The sequence below is a fragment of the Drosophila santomea genome, chromosome 2R (genome assembly GCF_016746245.2).
Source record: "Drosophila santomea strain STO CAGO 1482 chromosome 2R, Prin_Dsan_1.1, whole genome shotgun sequence".
In the NCBI taxonomy this organism is placed as follows: domain Eukaryota; kingdom Metazoa; phylum Arthropoda; class Insecta; order Diptera; family Drosophilidae; genus Drosophila; species Drosophila santomea.
The window spans coordinates 17,104,848-17,122,083 of NC_053017.2; the positions used below are offsets into that span (position 1 = coordinate 17,104,848).

The 17,236-nt window shown below is 48.2% G+C and overlaps 6 protein-coding genes across 6 annotated transcripts; 2 read left to right on the plus strand and 4 right to left on the minus strand.

Moving 5' to 3' along the window:
• Positions 1-237: 237 nt before the first annotated feature.
• LOC120444491 (putative cyclin-dependent serine/threonine-protein kinase DDB_G0272797/DDB_G0274007) lies at positions 238-5,933 on the plus strand. The gene is made up of 3 exons (XM_039624197.1): positions 238-450; positions 4,356-4,808; positions 4,868-5,933. Exons 1-3 carry the CDS (start codon positions 446-448, stop codon positions 5,706-5,708), a joined length of 1,299 nt encoding a protein of 432 aa, XP_039480131.1. The 5' UTR covers positions 238-445; the 3' UTR covers positions 5,709-5,933.
• Positions 5,844-7,593, minus strand: LOC120444490 (translation initiation factor eIF-2B subunit gamma). Its single transcript, XM_039624196.1, has 4 exons — positions 7,364-7,593; positions 6,802-7,310; positions 6,606-6,746; positions 5,844-6,505 (listed from the first exon to the last, which is right to left on the minus strand). Exons 1-4 carry the CDS (start codon positions 7,512-7,514, stop codon positions 5,939-5,941), a joined length of 1,368 nt encoding a protein of 455 aa, XP_039480130.1. The 5' UTR covers positions 7,515-7,593; the 3' UTR covers positions 5,844-5,938.
• A 176-nt stretch (positions 7,594-7,769) lies between these two features.
• Positions 7,770-8,843, minus strand: LOC120444493 (V-type proton ATPase subunit D 1). Its single transcript, XM_039624201.2, has one exon. The coding sequence runs from the start codon at positions 8,730-8,732 to the stop codon at positions 7,992-7,994; it is 741 nt and encodes a 246-aa protein (XP_039480135.1). The 5' UTR covers positions 8,733-8,843; the 3' UTR covers positions 7,770-7,991.
• Positions 8,844-8,895: 52 nt separating this feature from the next.
• Positions 8,896-10,286, plus strand: LOC120444492 (protein FAM185A). Its single transcript, XM_039624200.2, has 3 exons — positions 8,896-9,566; positions 9,626-9,809; positions 9,863-10,286. Exons 1-3 carry the CDS (start codon positions 8,994-8,996, stop codon positions 10,228-10,230), a joined length of 1,125 nt encoding a protein of 374 aa, XP_039480134.1. The 5' UTR covers positions 8,896-8,993; the 3' UTR covers positions 10,231-10,286.
• LOC120444489 lies at positions 10,245-12,112 on the minus strand. The gene is made up of 2 exons (XM_039624195.2): positions 10,740-12,112; positions 10,245-10,681 (listed from the first exon to the last, which is right to left on the minus strand). Exons 1-2 carry the CDS (start codon positions 11,961-11,963, stop codon positions 10,325-10,327), a joined length of 1,581 nt encoding a protein of 526 aa, XP_039480129.1. The 5' UTR covers positions 11,964-12,112; the 3' UTR covers positions 10,245-10,324.
• A 459-nt stretch (positions 12,113-12,571) lies between these two features.
• On the minus strand, positions 12,572-15,015 carry LOC120446487 (nose resistant to fluoxetine protein 6). The gene is made up of 5 exons (XM_039627492.1): positions 14,679-15,015; positions 13,776-14,613; positions 13,360-13,725; positions 12,754-13,300; positions 12,572-12,697 (listed from the first exon to the last, which is right to left on the minus strand). The coding sequence occupies exons 1-5, from the start codon at positions 15,013-15,015 to the stop codon at positions 12,572-12,574; spliced, it is 2,214 nt and encodes a 737-aa protein (XP_039483426.1).
• Between the last annotated feature and the right edge of the window lie 2,221 nt (positions 15,016-17,236).

A 17,236-nucleotide genomic window follows, 5' to 3' on the forward strand; every position in this document is an offset into this window, starting at 1 on the left:
TCAAAAGACTTAGAGAACGAACTTGGCTTCAATGTGGAAAACTCCACTCAAATTGCAGAGTCTTTTGAGTAAAGAAACGAAGAGTTTGACTCAAAGAGCGAAAACCCGAGACATCGAGAGACCCAGAGAAGTGGCTGTTCTCTCGGCCAATCCTCTCAATGGGCGGCTTCGGCTGTGGGGGTACTTTTTGGTATAAAACATAAACAAGCCAAAGAAAGTCATTCATTTTGTTGTTCGAGCCAGGCGAGTGAACCGTTAGCAGCAGCATTAGATAGAAGACGAGCCGAGCTGCCGAGCAGTGCAACGCAGTGATAAATATATATAAAAGCCAAGAGACAAACACGCGAACATTAAGTGATTCTCTTCCCCCCAGTGAGTGCAGTGTGTTATCCAGAGCCAAAAACTATTTGGATTATTGGGATACCGCCGAAGCCATTGCCCCAACATGCAGTAAGTTCTATAGCCACCCACTGCGCCTATGAATCATAGTCAGTCCGAACCTGGATCTGAACCTGGACTTGGCCTGCCTCGCGGCCACAAATTCGTGCTGCATTCACTGCAGTCGCTGCAAACGATAATTAACATTTTCGGTATTGTCTCGGTCTCCGGGGTTCTCTCGGCCCAATTTTTCTGGGCCGCTTGGCAACCACGAAATATTCTTTTGGGCGATTTCAAAACCCAGCAGCGACATACTCGTACGTAACACAGACTGAGATGGAAACCCAAGCCCAGGCCCGTAGTTTGTCTGACTTTTCCTTCTATATCTTTGCGTTGGATTTCTGTCTGTGTGTGTTTTTGGCGTGGGAGTTTTCGCTTTTGTTCGCCGACAATTCATTGAGGCAGCTGCCTTAAACACAAGGGGATACTTGTACTTATTTATATGACTTGATACACGGCAAAAAGTTAGCACCTCTTACTGGAGTGCTTGTCATTAGCAAGATTTAAATGCAGTAACAAACTATAGAGGTACTTAAATGTATGAAAATGGAGTAAAATGAGGTATACCTAATTTGAAATATAATTACTCAAATTATCTTGAAAAACTATACTTTGTTACTATGTTCTTTTAATATTGCTATCGGTTAAAATTGTTCTCCAAAATGTTCTGTTCCTAGAAACCACAAAAACCCCAGAGATTTTGCTATCCAATTTTGATTTAATTATCTTGGCCAAGAGCTTTGATTTTCATTATAAAATGTAAATGGTACAAGTCACTTTGCTCCTTTGCATATTACCCAATCTCTTGATCGCATGGCTACAATTTATGTTTGCTTTGTGGCAATCGAATGTCCGAGACTAGATCAATCGATTAGGACTCGGAACGGTCACGCCTGCTGGACATGGGGAGATCCAATCTCCGTGACAGATTGCATCACTGGCACTGCATCACAAAGCTGGTCCTTTCTAAAAGCCAAGTCGTGTGGATTACTCATGCTCTGCCCATTATATAAGTGACTGCGAATATGAGCGGCAATTGTATCAAATGCACGCACTGCGACGCATGTGGCGTATACGCAATATTTCCACGTTTGGAATTACAGCGACGCACAGATATGCCCAATTGCCCAAGCGTGCTGCCAGCCACGCCCACCGCCTTGTCGCCCCTCTAGGTGTAATTGCTTTCGATTTCGATTTTCTGGTCACTTTTGATGGGGTGTGTGTATTTGGGAAGGGGGTGAGGGCGCAATTAATAAATCGCCATCGAATTGATTTCTTTCACTTTTGCCTTGGCTCGTTCGATTTCGCCCGTCATCGGGCCAAGCGAGCAAACACACCCACTTAAGACATCCCGAGTGAAGGTCACAGATTTGTGAAAATTACCGCAGCATAAAGAGGCACAAAAGAGACAAACGGTGGAACATAAAATCCATTGCCAGGCCATTACAAAGTCACATTATCCAGATGCCCGAAATCAGCCAATCGTAAACGTAAACGTAAACCAACCGCCCTAACTGCACGCACATTAACAGCTCTTAATTTGTATCAAGGAAAAAACAAAATAATGGATAAAAGTGAACAAAAAAAATGATAAAAAAAAATTAAAGCAGTGCGATGTAGTTTATTTTTTTGGGCTTTCATGTTTCACACAGTTTAATGGCATCGAGAGTTGTGTTAACGAGCCAGTGTTTAATTAAGCACTCGAATAAACCAACTGCAGCAAGTGAAAACAAAAGACTTAGGCAACAAACTTGAACCGATTACACGCTAAAGAGTCGAGAAATGGAAATGGAAATTGAAATTGAAATGAAGGAAAAACAGCGGGCAGCCGAAGCGATTGTGGCACTAAGTGGGCTTAGCTTTTAATTCCCTGCATACTACTCCCAGGAAAACTGCGTTCGCTATATGAGTTATACAAGAAATTTACACTCTCGTTTTCCCGAAAAAAAAACCAGCACACTTATCGAAATGCAGGTGCTTGCCAAATGTCGTAATCTAAGACCGGCGCTTATGTCACCCCAAAAATGTCCGCCTAACATGACGCACACCCAACATTTAAGGAAATCAAAAGCAAATATAGTCCGAGTTCCATACGCAAGAAACCCCAGTGGCACACCAGAGCAAAACCAACTCACAGCTCACAAACTCAAATGTATAACGAAACCGACGGCTTTGCCTGTCTTGTGGTTTCCAGAAGTGGCTCCAAATCGGGCCAGGGGATTGGGGTCGACGAAAACCATCAACATCAACATCAACGCATCGCCTCCATGGCTGCTGCTCCACTGCCATATCCCATATGCTATATGCTCTGTGCTCTATGCTCTATGCTATAGCTATATATGCATGATGTAACTGCAGTGCGATAACGTCTGCATCTGGACCAAAAGCAGAGACAGATCCCGACACATGCAACCAATTCCCCATTTATGGCAGACACTCGGGCTATTGCGACTGCGAAAGTGGTGCTTGTGTGCCGCAAGTGGAGCACTCCAGGCTGCGCTGGAATGTGCACAGCTATTTGCATGTGATGCTAGCGGAATTGGGATTAGGATTGGGGCTTGGAATGGAGGTGGCGCTGAAGGCCCCAATTCCTGGGGGCAGATTCCCCCGGATTCCCATGCAGGTTGCGCAAAAGGTTCGCTGACAGTGACAATGCAACAGGCAACAGTGGCACTTTCAGCCAGCTCCTAAAGTTCAAAGGTGCAACTTCCAACTTCCAACTTCCAACTTGCAACTAACAACTCGCAGCTGCCAAGCGACTGGCTGACAAATTACCAGCTGGAAAATTCGATACTTGCATAAGACGCTCTCCAGATTTATTGGCCTGGCCCAAATCAATGGAGTCCACCGCGTACTCGGTTTCAAAGTCACCAGCAGCCGGACGGACACTCAATTTGGCGTGAAAAGTAAAAGTCCATAGCGACTTTTGCTTTTGCTTTTATTACACTTCTCTCGCATATTTCACCTTGCCCAACTATTTGCAACTCTTACTCGGGCTTTGACGTTATGGCCCCAATTAGATGCAGGCACGTAACATTGGTTAATTGGACTGGCCGGCACCACCGGACCATCGCTACGTTCGTTTCCAGGCCAGGAATTCCAATCCCATTCGCCCCGCGACTGGGGTACATATCATGCGTATGAACAGCAGTTGACATTCAGCCAAGTCGAGTCAGCGAGTGGGTCTCGGGTAAATGGCGTTCAAATTGAACCCGCCGCAAGCTGAGCATCCTCCTCATACCGACTGGTCTCGGGGTATATCAGCTATTCGGTTCAGGTGGCAATCTAGTGAATGCGTCGCATTAAATATGTTAGATGGACATGATGCTAAATAGAGTGACTTGCTTCTAATGAACAATTAGTCTACTAGTTTTGGAATTTCATGGTCATGTGAGGGTTCTAGACTAAAGTTCAAACTTAATTTGATGTTTTGAAAAACACACATCCATTCTCCATATCAGGAAACTTTTCCAAGTAAACTTCTTATTTGGGTTTGGGATATTGGTGAGTTGGGGTAACAAGCGTATGCCTTGATCAGTGATTCCCAGCGCCCAGCTTTCCTTGCCTTCCCAGCCGCAGTTGCATCTCCAAGCAGCGAACTCCGTGGCCCGTTTCAATCTTGGGGGACTTGCCGTGTTGCCTATAACAAGTTTTCTGGCCTGGCTGGTCTGGTATGGTCTCTGGTCTCTGGTCTCTTGCATAACTGGTCGCTGGGCTGCCGATGCCGATGCCAATGACGATCTCCGATGATGCTGCCTTCTTTGGCTGCAATTTGGCGGCATCTTCGCGAAAAGGTTCGCAGAAATATTTTCCCGCGTTTTTTTCTTTTTTTTGGTTGATTGTCTGGTTGCCACAGAGTTTCCCATATCATAAAGCAGCCTGACTCATCAAATGATGGCCATTTGCTACCATTGCAGCACCCCATCTGCCGTTCTTCTAGTCCTGGCTGTGTCCACCGGCCTGTGGGCCAGCTGCGTGGAGGGTGCAGCCACCGGATCACCGTCGGCCACGGCCACCACCGCCAAGCCCAAGGGATTTGAGGCACGATCGCTGGACATCAACTCCAGCGGAGGCGAGGAGGAGCTGGACGACTTCGAGACACAGGCCCAGACGCATCTGGCATATCGCCAGCAGCCGCAGCAGCAGCGCCAGCTGTACGAGTACAGCGAGGAGGATCAGGAGGAGGCACCGCGTCCGGTGTACGCCAACCGAAATGCCAAACAGCAAAGCAACTTCCTCAAGATCCAGGGCCAGCTGAAGAAGCCTCTCAGCGAAGAGAGCGAGGAGGAGGAGGAGGAAGTGGAGGAGCCCGATCGTCTGTCCACCCTGCTGAGCAAGTCCTCCTTCAGCTGCACGGACAGAAACTCTGGGTGGGTACAAGTTAAACAATACTTTATCACACTTTACTTAAGTTAATGCTTAACTGCAGATACTATGCCGACGAGTCGCTGAGCTGCGAAGTGTTCCACTACTGCCAAGAGAGCCAGAAGCACTCGTGGATCTGTCCCGAGGGTTTCACCTTCCACCAGATCCACCTAATCTGCATGCCGCCCTCCCACGACAACATCTGCAAGCAGTCGTCCAAGTACCATATTGTCAACGACTACTTGTACAAGCCCATCAATCTTCAGGAGCACCAGAGCAAGCCGAATGTGACGCTTCGCTACTCGGAGCGCTACTTCCCGGAGAACTACTACGAACACGAGCGTTACGATGACGAGGAGGAGCAGTTGCCCGCCGCCCCAAGGCCACGCATCCAGCAGCAGCAACATCACCAGCAGCAACTACAACAGCCCCAGCAGCAACATCGCCAAGTGGTGGCCTACCAGCAGCCGCAGCAGCAGCCCCAAGTGAGGGTACAGTACCAGCAGCCACAGCAGCACCAGCACCATCAACAGCAGGCACAGCCGCAGCCACAAGTGGTGACGCAGATCCGCCACCAGCCGCAACCTCAGCCGACTACCCTGGCCTACCGGAAGCCACAGCCAGCGACCACAGTCCAGCCCCAATTGCAGTTGCATCAGCTGCACCAGCCCCAATTGCAGCTGCACCAGCAAAGGCCACAGACGTTGGCGCCGACCGTGACGCCCGCGCCGTACCGATTCTTCACTGCCGCTCCCCAGCTGCAGCACTTACAGCAGCAGCAACAGCAGGTCTTCCGCACGCCCGAGGAGATCAACATATCGCTGCAGCAGCGTCGGCCGCAGGTGTTCATTGCCACAACGCCGAGGTATTACGAGGATGAGTACCTCTACGAGCGGAGGAAGTGAGAAGGATTGAGCTGATGAGTGAGCAGAAAACAGTCTTGTCGTTCCCTCGGATCCACCTCTCGTGTATATTCCCCGTCTAAGTAGCTTTAAGCTCTCGCCCCAGCTCTCTGTCAGGCCCGAAAATCCTTGCGCGAGTTTTGTGTACCTATTTGTAATATTTAATGTCCTGCTAGAAGAATCCGCCTTCTAACTCAATTCGTTAATAAAGGAAGCCACATTAAGTTAGTCGCTCACTGTATATCTATCTCCATGAACTGATCCGCATTGGACAGATGCACTGCCTGGCTGTGAGTGCCCTCCTCCACCACGTAATTGGGGCCAATGATGCAGTTCTTCAGCACGGATCCGCTCTTTACCTGTGCTCTGTGGCCAATTATGCAGTTGTCAATGTTGCAGCCCTCCTCCACAACCGCATTGGACATTATGAGCGAGTTGGCCACAATGTTTTTGGGATTGATGATGCAGTTGGGTCCGAAAACGCTAAAGTTCAGTGAGGTCTTTTCGGACAACTTGGCATTGTCGGCCGCTATGATCTCCTTCGTTTGGGTGGATTTCACCACGGCTCCGGGAGATATCAGTGGGTGCTTTTCGCCACACAGGTTGTTCCAGATGCTAGCTAACTTGCGATTGATGGCCAAGAAGCTCAAAGTGTTGTTCACCCGCACACCGATGGCATCTTTGGGCGCCTGAATGCCATAGCAACGCACCACATCGCCATGATAGGGGGCTTGAGATAGAGATTGGTTGAACAGAGAAGTCTGCGTGATCTTCTGGTCCAAAATGGTGTGGTCCACATACTGAAAGTTGAACACATAATAGAATTTTTTATGATTCTCTTTGCTGGTTATAAGTCACTCGTGTTAGCCTGATAAAACCAAGTAGTAATGGTATACTCACATGCAAAACATGGTCCTCATTCTTGGTGACCACGCCCACTTCGGAGGTGGTGTCCTGCACCGTTTTAGGAGGTCGTTTTGAGTGCTGCTTCTTGATCAAGTGCGGCAGAAACTCGCCCTTAAAAGTTGATATATTCTCCTTCTGCAAAGATTAAATATTAGGGAACTATTTAGCATAAAGTAATATCATAACGAACCCTTCGTAGGTAATCGATGACCCATTTTTTGAGCACATACACATGAGCATCCACCAGTCGGCTGTATACTTCCAACCGACCGCGGTTCTTGAGCAGATGCCGCTGAATGTTGAGTGTTTCCTCGCAGTCGCTGGCGGCGGACACGAAAGCCAATCTCTGAGTGGCCGCATGGATGCCAATCAAATCGCGTTCCGGTTTGTGTTTGCTCTTGGGACCGGGCATAACCACGTCCGACTCGAATCCGCTGGGAAACAGGAGCATTGCAAGGGCGGCATCGTGTTCCCGGAACTTGTTGATCAGCGGATATAGGCTGACATTGCTGACCAGGTCGCAGCTGACCACTAGAAAGTCCGACTTGATCTTATCGTATATGTAGCGCAGACTGTCGGCGGTTCCGAAATCACCGTCACTCGGAATCGTGGCGTAGTCCAGTCTCAGCTTTAAGGGAGTGTTTTCCAGCGCCGATTGGATCTCCAGTTTTTCCTGCTCCAGCACCACAACAATAACCTCTGGAAATATATTCAATTACAACCGGGTTTTTAATTCAGACTATGCGAATTACCTGAAAAGTTGTGTTGTTGCAGCATATTCAGAGGATACCAAATCAGAGGATATGGACCCACGGGCAGCAGGCATTTGGGGGCATCGCCCAGGACCTCGGGTAGACGAGTGCCACGACCAGCGGCAAAAACAACGGCCTGGAACTCGGACATTATTTCAAATAAAATAAATTAAGTTCGGCTAAAAGGCGTGCAAACACAGAAAGAGCCACGCAAACAGCTGATCGAATGCAAGCGACAACACCTGCGCGCGCTGTCCAACACTGCTTCCAATCAGACATATGTTTGCTGTCATGTGACTGTGTGATTGTTTTTGTTGCTTTTGCTATTGTATAAAATAAGTCAGATGACCCTTTTTGCAATGAAAATTCCCTTTTTCCGCTTATAAATGACACAGAATGCACAACGTATGTTACAACAAGACTTTAATGCATGATTTGCGCAGCTTACACTACACTACAAAAATGGAATACATACTTTTCTGCTTATTGGAATAGTCTACACACTTTTGCTACATAGGTACAATTAAGTTTGTGGCTTGCCCTTTGCGAATTACAATATGGAAACGGTTACTGAACAGAAAATAGTTTAACAATAATATTGCTGGAATTAACACATCCAAGGTAATACTTAGAATAGCACATCGTCATCGCCCTCATCCAGGATATTGGCCTGCTGGCGCACATCGATGCCCTGCTGAAGCAACTCCGCCTTCTTGGCATCGGCCTTGATGCGAGCCTCGCGCTTCTTGTCCTGAATCTTCTTCAGTCGGTAGAACTCCTCACGCTCCAGCTCGTCCAACTCGGAGATGATGTAGGCCAGAGTCCTATCGATTCGGGGGATGATCACATGCTCAATGGCGTTCACACGGCGGTTGGTGATCTTGATCACCTCGTCCAGGGTGACGAATGAGGTCTGCAGCGAGGCCAGCTCCACGAGCAGTTTAACGGCGCTCTGGTAGTTCTTCTTTAGCTTGGCCAGTTGCTGACCACCACGGGCAAGACCGGCCAGTTCGTAGGTGTCGGATCCGTCCTGGTAGGACTCGAAAACGGGAAGTGTAACACCAGCCACGTTGTCCTTCTTGGTGCGGATCTTGATCTGGGCCTTGGTGACGTTCTGCAGCACCACCTGGTTGATGTCGCCAGACGTGAATTTGGCCTCCGCCAGCGAGAAGGCGGCCTCTTTCATAACATCACCCATCAGGGTCTTAGTCTCGATGATCTTGCCCAGAATCAGACGGAATCGCATCTGGAGGGCATCCGCCTTCTTCTTGAGCAAACCGTGACCTTTCTGGGCGCCAGCCAGACGGGCCTTCATCAACATCTGGGCACCACGGGACGGGAAAATCGGTAGCCTATCTTTTCCGGACATTTTGCTGTTTTTTTCGGATGGTAATTGGCTGGACTAAGCAATTTTCAACTGCGTATCAAGAAAACTGCAACCGTCGCAGAACACTGAAAAACTCCAACTGGAAAATGACGGATGGCAGTGTTGGCTACTGCCCGTAGCCAATCGATAACCAGTTGGTGCTGGGAAGTGATGAATAACAGTACTGCAAAATACGCAGCCACAGCTGATTGTGCATTTAAAAGTAAACAAAACCAATAAATTACTTTTTTCGTTGGCTTTATAATGCTGCTGCAACGCGCCTGGTTGCCACATTTAAACAACCACCTGCGCCAATACGCAAAGCAGTCCCGTGCCCACACGAAACCAGTCATGGCCGTGAGCAAGCGGATGGTCCATCAGGAGATCCTGCATTATGTAAATCCCTTTGCCAGGATCAATGTAAAGTCCGATGTTTTCCTGCGCATCCAGCCCGCGGATGTGCATCAGTACACCAGCGGGGATGTGTTCATCGCCCAACTGGTTGGCGGTCAAGTCAAGAACTCGAATGTCTCTCTTGATGTGAAGGTGGCCGATGAGGACAAGGTGGTCAATGTGGTGGTTAAAAAACTGACGGAGCAGGCTTCACAGTTTGAGTGCCATCTGCATATTCCTGTGCGTTCCGATGTCTCTGTGGACGCAAAAGGTAGTGTGCGGGTGGAAGGAGTACAGAGTGAGCTCCTCCAAGTCAAAGCAAAGGAAGGCATCCTTACCAAAAATATCAAGGCCACCCATATAAACTTGTACAGTGAAAATGGCAACATCAATTGCATGGGCACACTGCTGGGCAAGGTTACCCAAATAGAGTCACACAATGGGGTGAGGAAAGGTTCACTGTCAATTTGATCTCACCATTTACCTGTATATCTGCTTTCCAGAATATTTCGATGGATAAGTTGCAAGGAGACAGCTTGAATTGTTCCACCAAAGCTGGCAGCATTGTAACTGACTGTTGTTATGTGGAAAACTCAAAGTTTCAGACGCAGACTGGGCGCCTGGAGCTCAAGAATGTCCACAAGAGCAGCCAAGTGCACGTCCATCAGTCGGCGGAACTCAATATGAGTATGCAAAATAATGAAAATTTAAACCATTTTGCTAACAACTCTGAATTTCAGCTGGAGTACATGGCAATCTTCAAATAACCACCAAAGGAGGCAGCCTAAATGTCCAACTATCTGAGCTAGTGGGGAGCAACAAAATCGACGCTGAGAACTTGTTAGAAGAGGCTATTATACACATATCCCAAGCCATAGAGCAGGATCTTCACATCGAGGTAACAGCTCCTGAAGTGAAATTGGAAACAGAACTGAAGCATGTAGCCCATGCTCTAAACGAGAGCAAAAACAAATTCGTGCTAAGCAATCCAAATACAAATCGTCTGGAAGTAAGCAGCACAGGCACCAAGGGCGTGCGCCTGGGAAAACAGTCATGGAGCGATATGATGCGCAATAAGTTGCAGGCCATTGGTACCGATTTACCTTAGCTGAAGACAGAGACTAACTAAGTTAAGAATATATTGTGCTGCAAGCTACAATCTCAGTCATTTTTGCTTTATCCTTCATGGGGAGGCATGTTGCTTAGGCTTGGCCCGACTCCTTAGCCACTTTGTCGTTCAGGCATTCGAGCGCCCTTGAGAAAATAGCATCTTCTTTTCCGGCTTTGAGTGCAGACACAAACAGCTGCACCTTCTCATCGCCAATCTCTTGGAGATCCGAGTTTTCCGCTTTTATCACCATACAAGCTAACAGGCGCAGCAGCTTGAAGGCGTTCTCCACATACTGCTCCTTTGGAGCGTCATCCTCCTCCTCTTCGTCCTCTTCGAAATCATTGGCCTCTGGATCACTTCCTGTGTAGTTGTCAATGTGCTGTTTAAGTCTATACCATAATTCCAAAAGATTTGAGAAGGCCTCCTTGTGATAGAAGTACTTCAGGCGCTGCAACAATAAATATTTCATAAACTCGTCCAATATTGAGCAACATTCCCAAACTCACGCTCCATATGTGCGCCAGATCCTCCAGATACTCCTCCTGCCGTTCGCCTAATGGAATGAGTTGCAGAGGCTGCTGCAAAAACTGCAGTATTCGCGCCAGACAACTGACTATACTGGGCGCATACACATCCATGGATGCCTGCGCCTCTGGTAGTTGGACCAGAATGGTGCATATATTGAGGTAGGTTTGTATGATCTCCACATCACAGGTTATTTTCGGTCCGCACGAATCGTAGCCGACATCGGCATCCTCATCACTGTCCTGGGCGGCTGGCACATCTGCATCTTCGTTCTCCTCGCCAGCTTCCTCGTCGGCCAACTTTGCCTGATCGTCGCGCATGAGTCGCAGAAACGCGCTATTGACCCCATCGCAGAGTTCTGGCACTAGAAAGACCTTCGCAAAGGGCTTCAGATTCAAGGTGGACTTTGCGTTTTCCTCCTCCACCAAGGCGCAACTGGCCAGCACAGCATTTGTGGCCTTCAATGCTGCTACTAGCAGTTCATCGCTAACGGACTGTTGCAAGATCCTGCCCAGATTCTGGGCGGAGTTTTCAAAGGCGGCAAAGCAGATGTACCAGTCCACAGCAAACTGCTCCTTGCCGCTAAGCACATGGGCCATGATGTACTGAAAGAGTCGCATCAGCTGTATCAACATGGCGGTGTCCATGCAGTTGGTCAGCTTGAACAGGGTTTCCATAGTGCCGTGATTACAGGTCAATAGCTCGGCGCACTCCACCTGGGCGCACATGTTGCCCAGCAGGCCGATGAGAATCTCGTAGAGCCGCACATCTTCACAGCCCGCCACCAGTGAGTACATAATCGGATCAATGGCCTCGTTCTCCAGCAGCAATGTGACCACTTCGGGCGACACCGACATGTCCCACACTTTGCACAGGTCATCCTCCAGCTGCTGGTCCAGCGATGATTCCGGCTGCAGCTCCACCAGCTTCATAACTGTCTTCAGAATGAACCGACTGCTGAACATCGTGTTGCCGACTGCATCGCCGCGCATCCGCTCCAGCAGCTCCGCCTCCTCGGCGTCATCCTGGGCGGGCGGGGGCGTGGTCGAGGCGCTACTGGCGCTGGCAGAGGCGGAGACAGAGGCAGAGGCAGAGGCGCAGGCGTCGCTTTCCTTGTGATTCGCATTTTCGGCGGGTGGCGCATCGTTCGGGTTGGCAGCCACTGCAAGGCCACTCGCCGATGGCTCCGCGTCTTCCTTGGGCATATCGAACTGGATGCGGGTCTGGGCAAACTGTTTAACGGCTTCGCTTGGCAGCACGCAGACGGGCAGTGGCAATAATCAATATATTTTGGACAAGATCTTCTTTTTTTTAGACGCGGTCAGTGGGTCCGTAGTTTTTTTCTCATAAAATACTATAAGCTCTGCGAAATTTAGCGGAAAAGCTCGTCATCTTCATCACTTTCGCTTTAGCTGGTCACACTTTTGCTCACTTTGGCGGGGTGTCTGTTTGATAAGATTTCTAAATTTTGGTTACCTGTGAAGTAGAAAAGTTATTCAGCTTGAAAGCTATTTCCTTTTACTACTTTAAATAGGCTTAACTACCTTTAATTTGTTTAAAAAACAACCGAGAGTGCGCGTTTGTATAGTTAGCGAAGACGCAAACCTAATTATCTTGACGCGACTTGGGATCCAATGCCATCCACAAATAAATTTAAAACTTTGGCGCCAAAACTTATTAAATATAATATTATTTATTATTATGTTGTTATTATGTTACATTCTTTAAATTCGAAATTCCAATAAATGATAGCCATAACTTTCTATTAATAAATGACTTAGATGCAATGCTAACGATGAAAGGTAATCACAGTTTATGAGGTTTTTGGTTTTCCCTTGAGCAGCAAACTGGACAGATTGCTGTAGGGCAGCTCAAAAGCCAGCGAAAAGACGATGGAGGCCAGATAAACGGTCATCGTAAAGCCGCAGCAGATAACACTCTATAAATGCAATACAAGTTTATCACAAAGTATGAGCAGATAATAATGCAACTCACCAGCAGAAAAGGATCAACTGCAGAACTCGTACTGGTGAGACTGTAAACGAGGGCAATTACCAGCGGATTCAATAGATATATGCCGTAGGACAGGCGGTTCAGATGCTGAAAGACCTTGGCCTCCAGCAGACGCGACCACCACACACCAGTTCCCGATGCACTGCCCACGATCATCCAGCAAACGGTGAGGGAAAACAGAACGCGACCCAGAACAAACAGTGATATGGTGATAAGGTAGCCCAGATCCCGCTTCACGGTGGAGTATATGCAGCCCACGAACACCTTGAGACTTAAGTGCCACCACCGGCGTATCCGGCGTTCACTCAGCTCGCTCACTTGGAATTGCTGCTCCTGGTAGAACCAGGCAGCTATTGCTCCCACGATGTAGGGCAACACCCTCACAAAGGGACTCGTGTATATCTGGGTGCCAGTCGCGTAGGTGGAGTCGAAGGAGAACTCGAAGTTCTTGGCAATCCCGATGCCATAGGACCAGGTTATGGTGGCCATTAGACCAGTAAGCGTGATTACCTTGGCCAGCTTTGGACGCCTGTTTACAAAGGTTATGAAAATATTGATATTCCTTCGCAATTTTAAGACCACACTCACTTGGCGTAGATGAAGAGCACGATGTTTGCCAGCAGGAAGAACTGCATGTCGCAGGCGAGGCTCCAACTCCAATTGGCGCACATCTCGCGGTGATCGAAGAGGTTCTGGATGAAGAGCAGGTTCCGCCACCAGTGCTGTTGGCACAGCTCGTCGTTTCTCTCGTTGATGTGGAAAACGGACACATCGCCGATGTAGGCGTAGGCCAGGTCCACGCTGCCCATCACCACCAGGTAGAGGGGACCCAATCTCAGGTAGCGATGGAACAGCAGCTTGCCAAAGAGCTTCACATTGCCCCACAGGCCCTTGCGACGCACTGCCTCCAGCTGCTTCTCGTTTCTCAGGAAGTTGTACGTTTGCAAGAAGCCACTGAAATAATTGTTTAAATAAATACTTAAAAATGGAATGATTTGAATTACCTGATGGTAAAGAAGACATCCACGAGAAGGGGAGCTGTGGAGACGTACTGGAAGAAGACATGCTCCGCGTAGGAGAGCAGCACCGTTTTGTTGTGCACCGTGAAGTACATGTACCACACCACATGGAAGATCAGGATCCAGATGGCACACACGGAACGCAGGCCATTCATGATGGGTATCTCGCCCGGCTGGTTCTCCCTCATGGCGGACAGCTTCCTCCAGTTATTGGCCACATCGAAGCAGGACACGAAGTTCTGAAAAGGCTGCCACTTCAAGAGCGTGTCCAATGCCTGCCACAGCTCCGATTCCACCGGAGCCAGGCCCGTTTCCGGCTCATCGGCATTCTTGGCCACGCGAACTTGCTGGGCGCAAAGCATGAGGGCGCCGGTAACCAGGATGGCGGCCACCACCAGACGGAAGCTAAGCCTCTGGTAGAAGCGTTCGCTCAGCTGCAGATCCTTCATGTAGAGCACCTCCGGCTTCATGTCGAACATGTCATCCTCGGCGAACGAATCGCCGGCCACATAATCCCTGGCCAGCTGCTTCACCTCCTCGGAGCCACAGGAGCTGGGCAGGCACAGGCCAATGTGCAGCACCTGCTCGGACATCACCTTGATCTCCACCTGCCACGGCGAGCGGTGGCGCATGTATATCACCCGGTAGTCCATGCCAAAGGGCGCTCCTTGCGTCAGGATGCTGTAGTGCATCACGCGCTCGTAGTTCCGCGACAACGTGATGCCCACCGGCCGTCGGACACCTTCACATCCATCCCGACTGCCCAGCCAGTAGTTCTGGCCAAAAACGAAGCCGGATGGCTTGCTTCCTGAAGCATCCAGAACTGCAGATATCCGTATAACATCCGTATATACAATAATATATGTACTAAGAGCTGCGGTCACTTACCCTTCATGGCCCATGGCTGCCTGCTGAGGATTCCGCGCTGAACTTGCTTCAAGTGGGCGTGGCAGCTGGGACTCACATTGCTCTCGTTGGCCACTTTGGTCAGCCCGAAGATGACGGAGCTCCTGGTGAGATGCTGCTCATGCGGGGATTGGATGGCAGATCCATCCTTTCCCCGGCTATCAGCAGAGATAACTTCCGTGGAAAATTCCAGACTGCCATTGAGAAATCCGTATTCAAAGCGATGCCGTCGTAAAGTGGACTCATTCACGGCTGCGTCTGCAGTCGCCACTAAAGTCCAGATGCTGATGATCAAGACCGATCTCCAGTGGGTTTCCATGCCAGGGGACCGCTAACGAAGCGGCAGCTGGGAAAAGTAAGAGGTAGAGTAAGTTTAATTGTTGACCCTTCAATACAAGTACTCTCAAGTTACGAAAAACAACTTGAGTTACGTCTACTTCCTGCCGGAAAAGATTTACGAGACGCCAGTTAACCCTTTGAGATGCCAATCAATTTATTTCCCAATATCTTATCTTTCTTGAAATCAGCACCTTAAGAAACCAACTTTCACTGATCGCAGCGGTGGCATGGAATGTATCTTATGCAAATAGATGTCTAAAGAATTCGAGATTTATGCCAGTTCCACAGCCTTAGTGGGATTAAGTTACCTAACTAACATTTAAGAAATGGATTTATGTTCCTAAGTCAAGTTTTTTCTTTGGGGAGTAACTATTCAATATGACATCTTCAATTTGATAGTTAATATTCTCTGCATTAGCAGGTTAAAGATCCATGTCGCCGAACATGGAAGCGATGGAATGGAATGGAATGGTGGCCAGGTGGCAGGCGGGGCTCAGCATCAGTTCAAATATCAATTAGCCGCATCCAAACGGTAAGTGCGTCTCAATGTCAGCTCCAATGTATCGGATTAGTTCGATTCACTAGAAATTCGTGAGATACAGTATCTACAGTGCACCGTCACCCGAAGGTTTACGGATGCCAGAGGCGCAAATCAGTCGAACTTGTCACTTGTCACTTGTGTCGACTCATGGAAACTCAAGTGCCCACCATTGGAGCCCCAAGTTCAGTGTTATTACCACTATTGGTCTGCAAAACTGACAGAGGTCAACGACTATGGCCTATGGTACACATTTTACGATCATTCGGAGGGGGTTCCAGAATTCACTTGCATACATTAATTTTGACCACGCGCATGCGAACTTATTATTGTTTGCCCAAAATTAAACGATGTTTGCATTGGCTGATTGAGGTAGAATTTCGAGAATAAGACCCGCGGGCGATTTGCCAATTTGGCGCAGGCGTGGGCCACATCTTGAAAATATAATTATAATGTATGCCCAATGTTTTCTTTGCTCTCGAAGACGTCGCCGCGATTCGAGATTCGAGATTCGCAGTTGTAAGTCCACTGCCAAGATAGCCAGTTTGCATTTTATGGCAGCTAATGGCGTTCCGATGAAACCATTTCAAGGGTAAATCGTAAATCTGCGCTTGGCTTCGCATCCACGAGTGCTTTATTTTCCGATTTTTGCCTATGCAAATGAACCTTCACCTTAACTTTGCGGATCCCGATCGCCCAGTTTGGTTTGGTTTTGTGTCTTTTTTTTTATTAACGATGGGTTTTGTAACTAATATTCGCGAACTGGCTCTGAGGGCTTGCATGCTGGTTTTTACGGGTTTTAATGGCATGGCCGTAGGGAAAATGGTGATTTATATTTTGACACTGCCTGCTTATGGTCGCGATTAGGAGGGTCAAGGATCGAATCGATTCCTATTCGGGATCTACAACCAGTCGAAGTGACCTACTTTTCAACAATAATCCAATCAATATAGAACTTGGCGACTTGTCCTTGGCATTCGTTTGTACTCTTTTTCAGCTTTTCAGCTTATTTATTTATTTTGTAAAGCTCGAAATTCAAACTATTTTTTAAGCTGTTTCTTTTTTAGCGCGACACTCGCAGCTTCGCGTCTTTCGTAGATACTGTGACCCTTGGCGGCGATTCCGAACCTTTATAAACTCCGTGAGCGCCCAAAACGCACGTGAACAGGTATCAAGCGGGTATTAGGTTAAAAAAAAAAAACATCAACAGCAACAACAACAACAAAATAAGATACGAATGAAAACAAACCGCGCGATGAAAGCGAAACTGCTTTTCGCTTTGTTTATTTTTTTTTTTTTGGTAGCCGCAACGGCCTGCATTTGCGATCGACTCTTTTGATTCATACGTATACGTCACTGGGCCGGGCTCCAATTGCCGGTCTCGAGTTCTCGTTTCTCGCTTCTCACACCGATCGATCGCGTTCATTGACTTCGCGATGATGGGGAGGCGTTCTTCCGAGTTGGGAGCCCCAATGGGGGCACTCCCTTCACCTTCGCCAGGCAGTGGATCCTTGCATATGCGAAACTAGCAAATTGCAACTTGGCACTACAATGTTCTCTTTCTTTTTTTCATTAGTTTACTTCTCTATTAATATAACAAATATATTTAAAGGGAAACTTAAACTTAATACATACATATTGCCAACCCAGTTTCAGTTTCTGA